Source organism: Scardinius erythrophthalmus (assembly GCF_964197995.2).
Source record: "Scardinius erythrophthalmus genome assembly, chromosome: 19".
NCBI lineage: Eukaryota > Metazoa > Chordata > Actinopteri > Cypriniformes > Leuciscidae > Scardinius > Scardinius erythrophthalmus.
This window is the reverse complement of record NC_138239.1, coordinates 13,547,259-13,566,959: the sequence shown is the minus strand read 5'-3', so window position 1 is coordinate 13,566,959 and position 19,701 is coordinate 13,547,259. Positions and strand designations below refer to the sequence as shown.

The 19,701-nt window shown below is 37.5% G+C and overlaps 1 protein-coding gene across 1 annotated transcript in view; it reads right to left on the bottom strand.

Annotated features, from left to right (window-relative positions):
- The window catches only part of ush2a (Usher syndrome 2A (autosomal recessive, mild)), a gene marked incomplete at both ends in the record, with an annotated part of 211,764 nt that overhangs the window by 105,264 nt on the left and 86,799 nt on the right, over positions 1-19,701 (bottom strand). Inside the window, 10 exons of the mRNA XM_081394329.1 lie at positions 3,922-4,081; positions 7,788-7,949; positions 11,030-11,143; positions 13,360-13,545; positions 15,810-15,890; positions 16,423-16,626; positions 18,447-18,723; positions 19,052-19,182; positions 19,278-19,466; positions 19,546-19,647. Of these exons, the coding sequence (XP_081250455.1) occupies positions 3,922-4,081; positions 7,788-7,949; positions 11,030-11,143; positions 13,360-13,545; positions 15,810-15,890; positions 16,423-16,626; positions 18,447-18,723; positions 19,052-19,182; positions 19,278-19,466; positions 19,546-19,647 (1,606 nt within the window). The remainder of the gene's footprint in view (positions 1-3,921; positions 4,082-7,787; positions 7,950-11,029; positions 11,144-13,359; positions 13,546-15,809; positions 15,891-16,422; positions 16,627-18,446; positions 18,724-19,051; positions 19,183-19,277; positions 19,467-19,545; positions 19,648-19,701) is intronic.

Below are 19,701 nucleotides of genomic sequence, written 5' to 3'. Positions count from 1 at the left end.
AGTTCATAGTTAGTTTGTTAAAGGGAGTTTAAGGGAGGAAAAAAAAATGTCAATATGGGTGATGCACTGTAAATTTCAAATCTTATTATATACCACAATCAATTAAAACGTAAACAAGAAAAATAAAGAGACTGTTAAATTTGATATATTTCATATTAATCCTTATTTCAAATAGAAGTTAGATAAACAAAGAACATACCAATGAAAAGAAAAAGACAAAACAAAACATTGAAGTTACTTTCACTCTTTTTTCATTAATTATTCATTGTTAACGACACAAATAGCACCCTTTTTGTAAAATGACTGGCATATTTGTCTGAATCCTCAAATGAAGAGTTCAACGACTAGAGGAGACAATGTCCCTTTTGAAGGTAATGGTGTCAAGACTGAGACATGATCTTAAATCATCTATGTTGTTTAAAGAGGGAAATAGGACAGTAACCTCCTGTGTGATGAGAGGAATCATCAAGCGTCTAAGTACAATGAGTTTGACCTGATGTTTCTCACCTCTTTGTTTCCTTAATTTAGTACAAAGCTCACAAGGGCCTCCTGGTCTACATGGAGCAAACACACCCGCAGGTGACTTTATTCATTATTGTGATTAATTTAGTTTAGGCATAAATTAAATTGCATTTTAAATGGCAAACGACAACGGCCATTAAGACATTTTCATAGTATAATTGATAAGCGGTTGGTTATATTATTAATAATACGGGCGTTTAATCAATTGTAATACTTGAGTTAAGCACAAAAAAAATTAAGTATCATCCAAAATAACATATAATAAACCAATAAAGCTAAAGTGGTGTCAGTGTAAAAATATATATTTTTTTAATTCTGAATTTTTTTTTACATTATTTTAACCTTGTATGCATGTACTATATATTTTTTGCCATCCAGTTATTAAGGCAATGAAAAACACTGCACTATAACTTGCATAATTTTGGTTCTGTCAGAACAACATAAACATTTGCAAATTTTAACCGTTTTTATTCACTGTAAAGGTGGTGAGGACTTAATGTCGTATTGAGAGGATTTTTTCTCTCTCTCTCTTATTCTCATTTATTCAAGGTGCCGTATACTTTCACGCAGCGTGTTTCTGCTGATATTCGGTTTGTGCATATCCTGCAGTCCGGGGTCTCGCAACCTTTCTCACAGGCAAATCGCAACACAACAAAAGAGTATTGAACACATATGATCCTTCACCCTCTCCTATTACGATTCTGCTAACAAGGCAATACCTTTCAAAGGCACTGTATCCACAATTAGACCCTGAGAGAAAAAAAGAGAGAGGGAGAGAGATATCATCTGTAATGTCAAATTACAATGCTGCCTTTCTCTCCCCCCGAACCTCTCTCCTTCTCTCTCTCTCTCTCTCTCTCTCTCTCTCTCTCTCTCTCTCTCTCTCTCTCTCTATCATCATTGCAGCTTCCCGTCCCATTCAAATTGAAATATCCAATGGAAATAAAGCAATAACCATTTCCCCCTCTTGGCGGATGAAGACAATAAATAAGGTGAGTTTCCCTCTGAGGCGCTGCCATCAGGATAGAGCAGATACATAATGAAGTTATGAAAATCGGTGATGAGACAAATTGGGTCATATACATCTTTTTAATAAATGGCTTACAGAGATCACAAGCTCTCCACTGCCATTAATACAGAGGTAGCAGGAGAATAAAAAGCAAGGGCTTGTATTTTTTTGTCCCTTCCTCAATTCCTGAAATGAGCATAATCGAATGAAGGCTGTTGAGGTAGGCTGCTACACTGCCGAAGATAAGAAAGAGGAAATGTTGTCGCCAAGGGGTCAAGGTTTTGATAGTTAACTTGGTCCCCATCAACCCCTGCTGGTTGATGCTGTAACTACACCATGCAAACATCTTCCTACAGTACATTGACAACCACTTTAAAGTAAAAAACATTTTTTTTTATGTTTTTGAAAGTCTGTTATGCGTATGCTTATGCATTTATTTAGTCAAAATACAGTAAAACAGTAATTTGCATTTTTTTTTCTATTTTAATATATTGTCACATGATCCCTCAGCAATCATTATGCTGATTTAGTGCACAGGAAACATTACTTATTATCATCAATGTTGAAAACTGTTGTGCTGCTTAATATTTTTGTGATACTTTTTTCAGGATTCTTTAATGAGTAGAATGTTCAAAAGAACAGCATTAATATTAAACAGATTTAAAAAATAATAATTTGATTATTAAATTTTATAACATTAAATGTCTTTAACATCACTTTTGTCAATTCAGTGCATCCTTGCTGAATAAAAGTATTAATTTCTTTTAAACGTTTCTTTTGAGGGCCCAGATTCTTTATAAAAGCATGGCATCAAAGCTCAAGATAATTGCTAGATAATTGGGACTATCCACATGTCAATCACAATTGTCATGGCAACATTTACCTGTGCCTCCAGATTAATTAGTCATTTTTACCGCTCAGTAGATTGGACAAAACATCCTGAGCACCGTTAAGCAAAGATGGCAGATTTCAAATCACGTGCTTCTGGTGAGCCAACCGAACAAATTCCATTGAGATGAATGTGAATGCTAACAGAAAGCTCTCTCTCTCCAGGTATTACCGGCCTCCTCGGGCAGCCCGGTGGAGGTGGGGTGGTTTGAGTAATTTAATCGGCACTTTCTGATGGCAGTGAACTGGTGGTGGGTTTTACCACGGTGTACTGTAGGTGACAGCTCAAATATATATTCTCCTCGTGGCCTTCTCCTTCTCGCTCTCTCCCCACCTGTGATCATTCAGTAAAGTGATGACATTTTCTTTCTGATGGGAAATGCGCCGGAGCGCTTCTGTCATCTCTCTTGGCCTAAAATAAAGTGTACATAAGTTCAGTTTCCCCATTGCCCCTTAACTCCCTTATAGTTCTCTCCTTCTATTCTCTCCTTGTCCCCTCACGTTGTTGTGTGGCATGGTGCCCTCTCCGTATAGTTCTTAAGTGATGGAGATGGGGCAGCTGAAGATGAACCTCTAAAGGCTTTCACATAGATTGCTATAGGCCTGGGGTGCAGGTTGCTGGGAAGAATCTTCTGTAGACTGCCTCCTATCTCTCTCTCTCTCTCTCTCTCTCTCTCTCTCTCTCTCTCTCTAAGTCAAGCGGCGGGGGTCAAACGCTGGAGAAATTTCTGCATGCTAAACAGGCCGGAAGAAGGTCGGACTGTGCGTTTTCATACAGTCCAATGAGATGGTCCAGTGTGGGTGCAGGAGTTGAGCATTAGCTCCTAAATCAAGGCCTGCTCCATTGCTCCGTTCCCCTGGTCGCTCAACTGCAGCCAGAGGACACGCAAAGACAATAAGGACAAACAGCCAATGGCATGACTGGCGGAAGGGGTGTACTTTATGATTATATGGAAAACACTCAGTTGATTAATGCACCCATGCGGTGGATAGGGACAGCTTCTCAAATTTGACATACGGGTTGGTCAGATAAATCGCTCTAGTGTGAGATTTTTGTGGTGGCCACTTTTTTATTTTTTAAACAGGGTTATATTGCATCTTCAGAGGGTTACGGTTTGACATGCGGAGCTTAGTTTTAGTATAATGGTGAGGAATAACGAGACCTGAGATGTGTTTCGTCCTCTTACAGAGAGCAAATGTCCGTCACCTCATTAGCGTATCTCTCTGATAAAACATTGTCATCTTAAAGGTGAGAACAACCACCTTCACTCCTGTCCATGCCTCGTTAGTGTGCATGTGTACGTGCCGTCCAAGGACGGGACCTAGTGAGGGTGGAATGTTTTTTTTTTTTTTACTGCAGAAAAGATAAATAAATAAAACTCATAGTCTTGGAAAACAATCCATGCATAATAAAATTTATAGTTGAATTTATGATCATAATATTAAAAGTATTATCCTAAAGGCAAAAAATTTCACTCAAAAGATTATTTTTTAATACTCACTGTATGTGGATACTGCGGGCATCCAGTACGGTCAGGATGGGTGGCTCTACATGTGTGGGGGGCAACTGACCTGTGAACAGGGTAACCTGGGAACTGTTGGTGCAACCTGCCTCAGTACAGGCACTCAACAGCAATTTATGAGGAGTGAATACACCAACATCTGGAGAGAGAGAGAGAGAGAGAGAGAGAGAGAGAGAGAGAGAGAGAGAGAGAGAGAGAGAGAGAGAGAGAGAGAGAGAGAGAGAGAGAGAGAGAGAGAGAGAGAGAGAGAGAGAGAGAGAGAGAGAGAGAGAGAGAGAGAGAGAGAGAGAGAGAGAGAGAGAGAGAGAGAGAGAGAGAGAGAGAGAGAGAGAGAGAGATTTTTAAAAATACAATTAGACTGGCTAAGAATGCATAATAACATTATAGTGTGATGATTATTCCACAGAAAAGTTTTATTCTGTCTTCATTTTGATAACATAGGTTTAATGTGCTGGTAGAGTTCAGCTGTTTGATTTGGGTGAACTTTTTAATCTGTTTAACTTTTAACCTACAGTAGTTGTAAGTTAGTAGTTATTTATTTAATAAGATGTTCTAGTCTAGACAATAAAGCTCTGTGCTACAGTAGATGTTACCATAATATTATATCCTTAAAATCCTTGTAAAAAAATGTATCTGAAATTGTAAAGGGAAAGTGTGGTTGCATTATCTTTAATTGGCATCTGTATTCCAGCTCTGTAAATGTTGACACTAACCTACAAAAATCAACCACTTCAGGCAATTCTAATAAGACCTGAAAGCTGTGATCTAATCTGTCATACTGCAGTATTTTTACATGTTTGGCTTCTTTAGGTTGCTGTGATGATCAGCGAGCTCCTGGCTTTCCCTTCCTCACACACAGCAGCCCATGCTTTCCACATGGCTGGAATCATTTGTTAATCATTTGTACTGGGAAACCAGAGTCGCAAACACTGGCGATGAGCGTTGGGTTTCAAAGGCTCCTCTTGACGGGAAGGAGGATCTCTCCTTGAAGCGCCTGACAGCAGTTTACTGTCAAGGAAGGAGGAATAAAAAAGGTGAGATATTCCAAAATCACAGCGGGGGCAGCTTGGAAGCTGAGCTAAGATATCCTGAAAGAAATTGGAATCCCCGGGTTTGCGCGTGGCGGGGTGAAGGGGAGGGGACGCCAGCCGCAGCAATGCAGTGCTCCATAGCTTCTTATCACATCAGACCTCTGCCTTTACAACGACCCACAATAAATATGGGATACCCCGTCGAGCAGACTGGAAATAACATCCTGCTGCACAACGTGTCTTCTGAGAAATGCCCTCAAAGCCTTCGGTACATTTTCTGCTTTGGCTTGGGGTTGTAATACATATGTAGTCAGGCATATCTTTAGCCATTCAGGAGAGAAGCTCAGGCTGATCAAAAGGAAGGAGATGTAAACGGAGACCCCTGTGCGGTGCCTCTGAAGGTTTTATGGCTCTTTACACAAACTCAACATGATTTGTGCTTAGGTATTTCTCTTTGAGCATGGACTGAGGAAATTGACTTCAGCGTGACCTTTGTTTTTGTGGGCTCGAATGGGACCAGCAGAAATGAGGCGAGGTTGACTGAAAAGGGAGCTCAACGCCGTTAGGTGCTGCAATAAAATGATATTCGGATACATGGACACCCCAATGATTACTCTCAGACAAGCTGTAATTTTCAATCTGGATGTGGAATAAGACCCTGCTCTCACTGATTTGTTGGTATACCATTATAAGAACGCAATTGATTTGATTTTTGAAGCCATGAAACATTTGGTATCACTCTTCCTAATTAAGATGTATAAATACTTGAAATACTTGAATCCTGAAAAAATTCAATCACTGTGACGGTTTACACAAAAATATTAATTATATGACATTTAAAATATATTAAAATTGTAATAATATTTCACAATTTTACTGTTTACTGTATTTTTGTATTCTTGTGTTAGTCACAAGGTTTGTTTTGTGCTTAAGAACTCCTTTCAGTCCAGTAGTGGAAGTCTATACGTCTATGTGTGTGTGTGTGTGTGTGCGGGGAGGAGGGGGCTGACATTCTGAATGATTCATCTCAGAGAGAATATACCTGTCCTGAGTGTAAATTGGCCTTTTGGGGGCTCCATATCATTTAGGCATGCTTCTCACCCCGGGTCAAGCGGCGGCTGGAGCATTGGAGCCTTTTAATAAAACATCTCACAATGTTCGTGCATTAACGCCAAGAGCAGGGACTTCTGCTACTCGCAAAAAGAGCACGCAGGGAATAGAAAAAAGAAAACAAACAACAAACAATGGCTGGCTGTTGGCCCTGTCTCCACTGGCAAGATGAAATACAGCAATACAAGTGACGCTCTTTAGAGCTGAGCATCTGCTCCACCTATTTACTGCAGGATGTGATTAAATCAAGACGAATATGGACAGCAATTCCCCTAGTTCATATCTGGCCCATGCGACCGCCGTGCGCTCTGATTTTTAGTTATTGAACTGCATCTTCTTCTACTGAAACAAACAGCCTGATTTGTTCTAAAGGTCAGAAACAGTGTGAATGGTGACTTCTTTAAATTACAACTGGTTTTGGTTACCTTAAATAACATTATACACTAACTACAAAGGGTTAAAAAAAAGATTCTAAAATGGACAAAATTACCCTTAAAATGCAAGTTATACATTTGAAAGGATTCGCTCTGTGCAATTCTGCATTAAAGAGATTATAAGCAGGTCTCTTAAAGGGATAGTTCACCCAAAAATGAAAATTCTGTCATCATTTACTCTCCCTCAAGTTGTTCCAAACCTGTATGATTTTCTTTCTTCTGCTAAACACAAAAGAAGATATTTTAAAGAAGGTTGGTAATTAAACAATTGCTGGTCCCCATTGACATCCATAGTATTTTTTTTTTTCCTACTATGGAAGTCAATGGGGTCCATCAGTCGTTTGGTTACCGACTTTCTTCAAAATATCTTCTTTTGTGTTCAGCAGAAGAAAGAAAGTCATACAGGTTTGGAACAACTTGAGGAAGAGTAAATGATGACAGAATTTTCATTTTTGGGTGAACTATCCCTTTAAGTATGAAGCCCCGGACATGACATGCAGGAGAAAATGTGTATATTTTGGCCATGAATTGACAATTTGTTCTCTCGTTCTAGCAAATTGTGGCCACAATTTTAGTTATACGTTCCCTTGTTTTAATTAAATCGTGCGCACAATATTATAATTTGTTCCCTTGATTTAGCCAGGTTGTACTAATTCGTTCCCTAATTCGTGCAACGATTTAGTAAAACGAGGGAACAAATTATTATATAGTAGGCACAATTTAGTAAAACAAGGGAACGGATTATTATATAGTGTGCACGATTTAATAAAAACAAGGGACATTTTTTTTTATATTTTGCACACGAATTAGTAAATCATGCTGATGTATCAGCAATTTTATTTCGTATGGCATGTGCTTGGCTCCCTACATCAGGCTGCACTTTTCATCCTCACAATGACAGTTTAACATGGTTCAAAGAAACATCCCTTGGACATGTGCCAGTGGCACTTTTGTCTTTTTAAATGCTAATCATCCACTTGTTATCTTTCTGCATTATTCTGTTCTATCATTCTTGCAATTAATGGGTAAACACGGACACAGTGGAGCACCAAGAATGTCTCCTGAAAAAGTTAGTTAACATAGCGTTGCTTTTTTCTGTGATAATTATTCAACATGATGGCACAAATGTTAATACAGTTTCGCTTGTAATGAACCCAGAACATTCCTTTTGTGAATGAGTAAATGTCACAAATCCAGTCAATGTGCATGTGACCTTGACTGGACACTTTCCATTCAAGCAATGGATACCAGGCAGCAAAGTCTTGCTTACCTGTGATATTGAAGCTGGTTCTGTTGCCTTGGTACACAACAGTATTGTCTTTGTAGAGGATATATTGGGTGATGATGCCGTTGGGTTTGAACGGAGGGTCCCAGTGGACAAACAGAGAGTTGGGATTGGAGATCGCAGCAGGTGGAGAAACCTCTAGAGGAGCTATTAAAAAAGGCATTGATAAAATGACCAAACAGTTAGTTACTTATTTAGTTAAAGTGAACAATTCATAGAGACATAAATAATAAGCTTTAAAAAATAGCATGCATTTTAGAAACCTATGGGTGAATTCTAAAGGTCTGAAAACAAACTAAAATTATAACAATATTTTAATAATAAATGTATTTATATTTTAATAATAAATTAATATTCTAAATTATACTACATGGCTGTTTTTAAAAAAAAAAAAACAAGCTAATTTAAAAGTAGTTCCAAGCAGGTTTTAACCGCAATACAGTTCAATATCACTTTGCCAAATTATTTCAGTTACTGTATTTCAAAGGTCATTACAACCTTAAAGGAGAACTCCGGTCAATTTTAACATTGAGCTCATTTTTTTGTAAATTTGGAGAGCTGTCAATACAGAAAACAACGACAAAAATCAGTGTTGCCTACACCGAGTTATTCTATTTTTAAAATTTGCACCCTGTTGACTTCAATGGGGCAAGTTTTAAACCTGCTTTTAGCCTCTTAACATCCTTGATGTGTCATTACAAGTGCACAGCTAATGTGAGTGATTCCTTCAGAGTGAACACGGGTGAATCTGACTGCAGTAGATGTGAAAGATATTAATAAAAATGATGTTATTTCAGCCAGCGCACATACCTGTGTTTACATCCTGTTTTCGGTTGAAGTCCAAAGTAGTCGATTGCCGAGTTCACGCGCATAGGTTTAGTTACATCTGATCACGCGCGTGAACTCGGCAATCGACTACTTTGGACTTCAACCGAAAACAGGATGTAAACACAGGTATTTGCGCTGGCTTAAATAACATCATTTTTATTCATATCTTTCACATCTACTGCAGTCAGATTCACTCGTGTTCACTCTGAAGGAATCACTCACATTAGCTGGGCACTTGTAATGACACATGAAGGATGTTAAGAGGCTAAAAGCAGGTTTAAAACTTGCCCCATTGAAGTCAACAGGGTGCAAATTTTAAAAATAGAATAACTCGGTGTAGGCAACACCGATTTTTGACGTTGTTCTCTGTAATGACAGCACTCCAAATGTACAAAAAAATGAGCTCAATGTTAAAATTGACCGGAGTTCTCCTTTAAACAGCAAAAGAACCAAAACCCATATAGACATTGAACAAACAAATAAATATAACAAAAAATAGGATGAAAATGACAAACTATTTCCATGTTTTTCTGACTACATTCATTTTTATTTATGTAAAGCACACTTTCTTTCGTCAGCTTTCTCTCCGCATGCACACACATACATACACTCTCTCACAAACAGAAACATACAAGAGCACATAAACGTGTTGTCAGCACTGCCTGGGACTTTATCAATAAAATAGTTTCTTTAACTACATGACATTACTCAGTAGCGAGGTAGCAATGTTGCTGTTCTTGAAGCAGGTAAACTTGCAGCTTTGCTATTAATAGAGACGCTGCTGACAAACACTGTTGAGAGACGCACAGAATCAGGTCATTCACACACACTTAATCAATCTCGCTCTTTCTCTGATAACTGCATTAGTCTGCATATTAATGGCTCAAGCCTCCGTTATTAGCTTTAAAATTACGCTTTGAAATTAGCAACGGAGGCATGGGGTGAGATGCGTAAGAATTATTATTACACACAAAGAACACTTATAAGATAAAAACCTGACAAATGTCTTAAAAATAAAACATCTAAACAATGTCTTGATGCGTGGTAACTGCAGTATAAGCCGAATAATTTACTCCAGGACACTAAATTATTAGAAAACTTGTTTTCTAATAATTCAATGGTCCGTTGTCAATTATTCCGTACTTATTTAACAGGTTAAATAATAAATAAAAGGAATAAAGATTTTCATATTTTACAATGTTAATATAACGGTTTATAATTGACGAAAACATGCAATAAAAAAGAGAAATATTTAAAGTTCTGCCCTATTTCTAGGTTTTTAATCAAATGATTCAAATGATAGACAAACAAAGACTGCCTCAATGAGCAATTTAGGTCAAACATACTCTGAGCAAGAGTAAGTTGAGAATGAAGTTGCTTCTGTATGTGGCATTAAAACAATGTTAAAAATTTCCTTTATGGAGAATCAATACTGTAATTTGGGTTAGTAATCAAGTTCACATCAGATTGATTTTTTTTTCACTCCATGATGACCCTTAATGTCATACTATCCTTTAAACAAGGCTATTTAGCCCAACTTAGATTAAAAAGCTATCTGCATTTTTCAACCTCTAGTGCAGAAAAGAGAGAAATCTGACAATTTCAGCCTGAAAGCGAGCTCATTTTATTTGGGACCAGCTCTATTTCTGCAATCAGACAGAGAAAATAATTGCTGCTGACAATTAATCTGTCTTTATACTTGCTGTTTCATGTAGGAAAAAGGCTCTCGGTCAATAGACATGAGATTTTTTTCCTCCCTGACTGAGGAAGAAGGTTCTTTGTCTTGCCTGTGCGGTCAGACAGATGTGAAGGCAATAAAGAATGAGCCTGGAAGAGTTGAAAGAGAGAGAGAGAAATGATGTTTGTCGCGGTACGCTCGCGCCACAGGAGCGCGCCTCACTGGATTGAACGAGAACGGTGGAAATGGGCCGCTTGATTCTCGATTTCATACTTTTCGGCTCCACAATCAATTCTTTTTAGCCCAAACTGTCTTCAGATTTACTTCTCTGGTTGAGTGAAATGAAGAAGCTTTCATTAATCTTTCAGATGCCTTACATTAAGACAAGGCTCTCGCATGAACAATGTAACAGCAATTAAAAATCACATTAATCTGCATTACAGCTATTAAAGATGCATGTCATTAAAAGGGAGAGGGTTCAATCGCACACTTACCCTGTTCCTAAAACCACTCTCTCTCAAAAAAAAAAAAACGTGAATAAGAACGAGACGGGGAAATAAAAAAATAAATAACACGGAGCAATTACAGCCTGGCATTGCACTTTGTCATCAAATTAGTTTGGAGTTTTCAAGCAAATGGCTCGGTACTATTTGAGCCCCTCTCGTCACTTTTATTATTCATCAAAGAAATGTGGGAGTCAGGACCTTCTAAATGACTTTACCCTCTTGTGGAGTGCTGAAACCGGTGGCGAGCGGGCTCTCGCTGCACCCGGCCTGAGTGCACGCCGTTAGGGTAATACTGTAGCTGCTAAAAGGAGCCAAGCCACTTAAAGTGCCTGTGAAAGAAGAGAGGAAGAGAACATTTCAGAGAGCAAGAGGCAAATGTCATTCTTTTCTCTTCCATATTTCAAAAAGTGGGCCTCCCCAACTCTGCTTCCTTAAGACTTAATGCAATGGCTTTTCAAACACAGCATAATATAACCATCACTTCTGATAATAGGTCTGGATTTAAAAAGGTCTATATTATCAAACAGTAATATCTCCTATTAATCAGATGGATGGAAAGTGATGCGGCCTTTGCTATTCAGGATATGGGACACTAATGACGTTATTTAATGGATAAAGTGGCTGATGCTATTTAAAGGGGGTTTCTTGCATGCTATGAAAGTCACTATCCAGGTCTGCTGTGATCAATATGACTGACTTTAATTCATCGCTCAGTACTTTTACTCATTAGTGGTTGTTTGTGAAGATGATCACAAAAATCGAATAAAAATTTTTATATTCTACCACAAATTCACCTGCCACTAGTTGGTTAAACCCTCATCCACCAAAAACATGAACAAAAACTAATTAAAGTAAAAGAAAATATGACTCACACTACATTAACAATGAGAAAAAACATGGTTTGTGTCAATCACGATTAAATTTGCACCATGAAATATCAGTTACAGAGTGCATTGACCATCTAAATTAGATTGACCTTTAGAAACCATACTTTAAAACAATAAATATAGTAAACAACAGTTCTGTTATGATTTATGATTTATATCAGAAGGCAAGTGCAGCTTTTAATTCATCTTTAGACTTTAAAACAGGATTTATATTTTTAAATTTGTCATCCAAAAAAAAAAAGGCAGGATCCATTTAATGGAGTGTATGAGTGAATCTTTGGCTCGCGTCCACTGTATCCATGTAGCAGACAGATTTTGGAAGAGTTGGAAGGTAAACACCCCAGCCGAGCCATAATTGGCCAGGTAAGTGTAACTTTTTTTTTTTTTTTTGTCAGACGTCTTTTAATTCAATTAAGAGGCTGACCTGCTCTCCTCTCGTTACCCACTCATTTGCTTTCGGAGTTTTTATCGGCCTGTGTAATTCTGCTTTTGGTGTCACGACTATCATAAATTAGTGTGGCTTGGGCTTGCGCAGGTTGAAGCGTGCCAAGAACAAGGCAAAAAAAAGTGTCTTCTTGTTTCGCTTTGCCCGGAGACAGAATCTTACCACAGTGATTGGTCATCTGAGAACGTAATCGTTGTTTCAAGATCCTCATTTGTTCTTTGAAGTAATTTCAAGTAACCAAGCAGATTTTCAGTCTATAAACTTGCAATGTCACATAGGGAACACTGTCATGACTACAGATCGTCTGGAGTATTATTGCATTTTGCGTTTAAAGGGATAGCTCACCAAAAAAATACATGTTATTTACTTGTTTGACTTTATGTCTTACAAAGAATGCTATAAAAGATGTTTAACAGAATGGCTGGGCTGCTATCTTTCCTACAATGAATGCCATGCTCCAAAAACAACAAAAAAGAACAAAAAGTATACTTATACTTACTGTCTTCATTAGCTTATATAAAGTACTTGATTATAAGTTATTTGATATTACATGTAAAGTTAATACATTTTAAAGTTACTAAATAACAACATCATTACAAATGTGTAATTACTTACACAAAATATATTTAAAAACATAAGTTTCAATAGAAATGACATTAAAGTATATTTTATTTTAGCATAAAATGCTTGTCGGTACATTAAACAGTACTCTTTATCTATATTGCAAAGACAATAGAAGTAATAATTATGAAATTACATAAAGCATAAAGATGTACTTATGTAATATGTGGGTCAAAAAACACTTACGTTCAACTAGTTACTTTTTACATTATATTTTTATTTCATTGGAAATAACATGCAATTAGGTGCTCAAAAACATTACATTTAGATTACATTTAAGTATATTGTTTTAAAGTATATTATTTCTATAATAACTTCTCCTGTTAAAAGCATGCAAAAGTGTACTTATATTTCACAAGGGACTCCATGGAAGAAACAAAGTGCCATTTTTCATTTACAGGTGAACAATTCCTTTAAAGGTGTTTTCACACAGGTTATGGTCAGGTAAAATAATAGCCAATTCAAAATCAACATCTTATTTATTCCCTTTTTCAAGCTATTAAAATGGTACTGAGGTCTCTGAGAGCCCAAACAGAACATGAGGGCTAAAAGGTTTCAGAGCCAAGCTCCAGGCGGACGGCGTGGCCCTTACCTGTCAGGTGCTGAGAGTGGGGGAAGGTGGCGCTGATGGGGGACGAGAAGGGACGGTCCCGGCTGTACGCTTTCAGTACGTACTTCTCAATTACACCTCTGACCTCTGCTGGCTCCTCCCAGCTCACCTCCACGCTGGAACCATTTACACTCTCAACTCTGGAGGGAGGCAGCACACTTTGTGGAACTGTACAGGAAATAATAGGTGAGAGAGACACGTGGAGAAGAAAAGCAAGAGAGAGAGAGAGAGAGAGAGAGAGAGAGAGAGAGAGGCAAAGTAAGGGGGAGGAGAGGAACGAGAGTGTGAGAATCCAATTGGGAAAGAGAGAAAGTGTGTGTCAGGCCAAAGAAAAGCAGCACACACATTTCTCACTTTTAATAGACACAGTAAATCATATCTAACCATTAGCATAAATACAATTTATTAGAGTTGTAACTTTTTCAGCACTGATTTAATATGACTGTACATCCAGCGTTCATTCCGGGCTATATTTCACACCCATCAAGCGACGGCTTGCTTTCTCTTCAGGATTCACATTTTAGGGGGCATAAATAAAACAGTCAAACATATGCAGAAATGCAACAAGCATCATTTATGATGTGTCACGGACTATAGAATCTCTTTAACACTCGTTTATACAGTCAAAACAAACCAGACAGCAGATGTGTGTAATATATCCACCACTGGAAAGCTGGTCCGACCTATAATGTGGTGTACACAAATTTAAGTAGGAAGTCTTTGCAATTCATCATCTGTACCAATAGGGTTGGTATTACAAATTACAAAGGTGTTTTTAACCAAATAACACTGCTGTTGAACGGCAGAAAGCAAATGTGTAACTACACAGAGAGCGGAAAAGAAATCTGACAGAATGAATGTAATTAAAGACAAAATGAAATCAAAATGACATTCTTAAAGCACATTCCTGGTGCTATTGCGAACAATTCATCTGGGTATGTTACTTCAAAGGAAATACATAGTTTGTCTACTTAAACTTTATTCAAAATGAACTGACTAGGAAATAACTACAGTATAGCTATTTCAGGGCACTGATTTTGCAATCAGTGATGGATAAATTCCTGATGGATAAAATCAAGTCCTGTTCTATATGTTTCCTTCATATCCTGTTTCAATCAGAAATGCATCAAAATGAGTTGCAAAAGACAGACTTTCCATATTAGGTGCACTGAAGTAATTGTTAAAGATGTCATTTATAACCATTAAAACATGTACATGCGTTTCATTGCCCAATTTAGCTTTCAAAGTCTAATTCTTTGTTTTGTGCTTAATTATGCACAATTAATTTAATTACATATATTTAACCACTTAAGCATAATTTTACATATCTGAGCCTCTTCGTTTCAATATGGACACCATCAACCTCCTCTCTCTTTCTCTCCTCCACACACCATCTTCATCTGTAATAAGGCAGTGTGTGTGATGCATGCTCCTACAGAGAGCTTCACGATAAGCAATCTCCAAGCAGATCTCATCTCCTTGACTGCTACATATATTGTACAGATAAGAATAAAATGGGTTGGCCTGAAAACTATGACACAAACAAATATCAGTGTAGAGCTTCTAGTGCTGGCTAAGTTGTAGGCCTTTTTGTCTTAGGTGAGGGAGTAAGAGTGTGTGTGTGCTCTGTATAAATGACAGTTAAGTATGAATAGTAGCCAGAATACACTCCATTTTTTGGAAACTGTAATTATTGAGCAAAACTATAGTATAAACTGTACATTATGTATTTAACTACAGTAATTACTGTACATATTATTTGTAAATTACTGTACGTTACCATTCAAAGGTTTGGGGTCGGTACGATTTTTAAAATGTTTTTGTAAGAAGTCTTTTTTACGCTCACCAAGGCGGCATTTATTTGATCAAACAAACAGTAATATGAAATATGAAATATTATTATTACAATTTAAATCATTTTCTATTGTAACATATTTTAAAATGTAATTTATTCCTGTGATGGCAAAGCTGAATTTTCAACATTATAACTTGAGTGTTAACGTAACGAGCATAACGTCTTCAGTGTCACATGATCCTTCAGAAATCATTATAATATGGTGATTTGATACTCAGAGACCATTTCTTATTATTATCCGTATTATTATGTTGAAAATATTTTTTTGAAATCATAATACAAGATTCTTTCACGAACAGAAAACAACAACATTAATTTGAAATAGAAATCTTTTGTAACATTATAATTGCTAATAACTGTCACTTCTGATCAATTTAATGCATCCTTGCTGAATAAAAGTATATATATAAAAAAAACATCATAGTGTGTGTGTGTGTATATATATATATATATATATATATATATATAAATATATATAAATCATTAGGGTCAGTGCATACATCAGACTGTAGGATTCTACCAGTGAGATCCAAAGCCTAACTAATGATATTTGACTACCTATTGGCACCTGTCCTACCTGTCTCTCTGCTGCGTCCCCGCTGCCACGGCCCGGCTGTCCAACCTCCGTCTCCCAATGCCATTACTCTGTACAAATACTCTGTATACAAAGAGAGAACAAAATAAACAATTTAAAAAGAAATGTGCTTTCTCAAGACAATTCAATATAAAAAAATAGCTTGATGTATTGACAATTTGAGTTCTTTCAGTGAATATTTATCTTGGTGAGAAAGTCAATAAGTCTGTTGCGCAAACGCAAAAACGGTTTCTCGCTCCATCTCCATCACTCAAAAGAGAGGTACCTCGGCTATATTTATCCGTGTGCATTAGCTAAGGTGCAGTTCTCAACAGTTTTTCAGTATTGCTGATGAAGGGGACTGTTTTAGATATGACCTCTCTGTGCCCCTGGTGTCGTGTCTGCGTCCATTGCTGGACTGGACATATTATGTTGTTCTTCTGTTTGGTCTTTACAATAACAAACTCCAAGCAGAAAGGACAAATCAGGCCAAACAATCGCCTGACACAGAGGCAAGGCAGGCAACACGAGGCCAAAATAGCTGCGGGTCAATGAGGCTTGGCTACTGCGCTGGTGGGGATTGTGCTTGCGAAAAGGGGTCGGATGCTGCTTTTACCCATGAAGGGCTGCAGTGTCAGGTCCTCTGTGCTCCTGTCTCTGCCTGTGTACACCAGAATGGAGTCGTTTCCCCTGCAGTTAACGCTGGTGTCAGCTGACAGGCATCCATCCAGATTGACTCTGACAGCACTGCTGGACACGGCAGCCAAGCTTACGACAGGCCCGCGTGCGAATCTAACATCCCTGATGCAGCCGCCAAAACCTGCAGAGCAGCGCAGAAGAGGATGAAAGAGAGACAAAGAGAGAAGGAGAGACAAAGAGAGAAAGATGTTTGAGTCACATTCTGAACTGGTCTGATTTGTCTGAAACAATAAAAACTGTCAGTAAACTCCAGATAGACATGAACATTTTTATCAGTTATGACATTTTGAAAGCATGATTCTCTAATTATATGGGTCCAATGTTTTGTTATTTCCTGTTAACCTATAGGTCCATTATCAGAGAAATATCTTTGAAATGTATTATCAGAGGGGACTTCCAATATATGTGTGTGTGTGTGTATATATATATATATATATATATATATATATATATATATATATATATATATATATATATATATATTAGGGCTGGGTAAAAAATATCGATTTCTCGATTTTAATCGATTCTCACTTTTACGAAACGATATCGATTCTTAAATCCCAAGAATCGATTAGTCATCCTGTTTTCAGTTGATGAATGAATGGATCATTGTTGCGTGCATCCCATCCAATAAATCGCACTAATCTTTGTGCTTTGATATTATTGATATGAAACAAAGTCTCAGATTCAAATTACGTCCATTTTATTACGCAATTCAAAAACATAAAAACCGTTTTGGCGCTGTGGCGTGAGATCGCTCTGTCGCAGCTCCAGCTCAAGAGAAGCAGCGGGGAGCGCACGTGATCTTCTCTTCCGCCTTAATAACACCAGTTACAGCGCGGAATAATCATGAATGCGCATCTGAAAGTGTGTTAAAAGATAGTGTACAACTTATCGAAATCCGTATCATGTGACATGGAATCGCTCAAAACAGTGTTTCAACCGTGGAAAGACGTCAGTAAATCAGCTTGCAAACAATGTCATGTAACGTCACATTTACCTCAGAAAAAACATATCCAGTGACCATAAACTCGTTAGTCAGCTAGAAAAATTAACTCTAGAGAAAAGCATTTTGCTAAATATATGCACCATATTACATATTCATTATAATTTTTAATGTTTATTAAATTATTAAATTATTTTGAATTTTTTATGTCTATTTTTAATGCATGTTTGAATAAATCTGGCAGTTTTTTTATGACAGCCACCATTTAAATGTTTATATTCCATATAACTTTATTATTATAAAAATAAATAAAAGTGTAATTTAAGTGTTCGTATACAAATCAGTTAATTTTTACCTTATTTTTAAGCTATATTATATTAGGCTAATGAAGTCTACAGGCTAACTGACTCCCATAGAGTTAACAGCATTAGTTAAGAGATTTGTTTTCCATGAGAAAATTTGTCATGTATTGAACCTGATATCTAAAATAATCGATATTGAATCGAATCGAATCGTAATCGTAATCGAATCGAATTGCAAGCTTGCGAATCGAAATCGAATCGAATTGTGAAATTTGTGTCAATACCCAGCCCTAATATATATATATATATATATATATATATATATATATATATATATATATATATATATATATATATATATATATATATATATATATATATATATACACACACAGTATACAGGGTTTTTTTTTCTTTTCTTTTTTCTTCATGGTGATATGAGGCTTGTATGTACAAGTCTGGGTCCTGGCAGATGCCAGGAGAATGTTACCTGCCAGACTGTTAGGTGTGGAAGAACTTGACTGGCCTGCACAGAGCCCTGACCTCAACCCCATCTAACACTTTGGGATGAACTGGAACGGCGATTGCGAGCCAGGCCTTCTCGTTCAACATCAGTGCCTGACCTCACAAATGCTCCACTGGATTAATGGCCAACAATTCCCACATATATAAATAAACCTGCAAGTGTCTCACCGTGCAGAAGGCTGTGCTTGTTCAGTGCTGGGTGCACTACTCCAGGTGGGACTCCCCCTACATAGAGCGGAGAGCTGATAGTCAGAGGGCCACCCATGCCCTTCCTTTCCTGTTCATACACGTCATTGAGGCCAGCGCTCGCTAACAGGCCTCTCTTCAGCACACTCAAAGTGTTCCAGCCCCCGTCACAGTAGGACAGGCCCACCCATACGCTCAACTCTGCCGTCTGTTCACCCCAACGCAACAGCCAGAAGAGAACTCCACCCTGCAGCTCCGCCTGAATGACACACACAACTGTTACAATGATGTCTTGAAACACTACATATTAATTTCATCTTATTTGTGTAATTATATATTACATGATTATTAAAATTAATTAATTTAATTAATTGCAATTAATTAAGTACTAGCAGAAACCTTCAACATTGAGGTGGTACTTGAATTTCTCCAACAACAGTTTTAAGCACAGGTCAGGGGGCTTAACTAATTGTGCTAAATTAATTAGTATTTTTTGTAAATTATTTATAATTTATTGCACTAAATTAAGTGATATTTAATTAATCATTAAACCGATAGCCCTAATGTTTAGATTTAAGCAAACTTACCAAAATGAAATCCTTCCCATCTACATCATAGGCGAACAATAGTAGTGCATTTAGCTGGTCAGTTTTGAACTCAAATGATATTTCGAAATAATCTCCACCGGTGAATATTTCAGGCTTGACCTTCAAAAACCCTGAATATAAAAAAAGAAATTGATTTGTTAGGAAAATTCAACATTAACTTCACAAATTATCAGACCATGTGAAAGAAGTTTAAATCAGGCAGTACCATGTCCTAGGAAATAGGCCCCATCTTCAGAGACAGCAGGACAGCCCTCCCAGCTTTCATAGGCCTCATGTTTTTCTAGTGCTGATTCCCAGTCCAGAGGCTCCCATACTTCAGTAGTGCCACTGGATTTCTGCACCATCACATCCCTCAAACAACCAGCAAACCCATGTTGCACCAGCTGGGCTTGACCTGTATACATATAACAAGTACTTGCAACTCCTCATACAGATTTTACTGTCAGTTAACAGGACATTCAGAGGTAAATTACCAGTGTCTTGTCTAAGAAGGGTGAAATTCTCTGGAATCCCTCCTATGAAGACGCCCGTATTCTGACCGATGATGGTGCTGCCACTTGTAGCTGATGCCGATCCTGTTGGAGGAAAAAATATGAGCTTATACCCCTGAGCACGTGCCAATGCTAAAT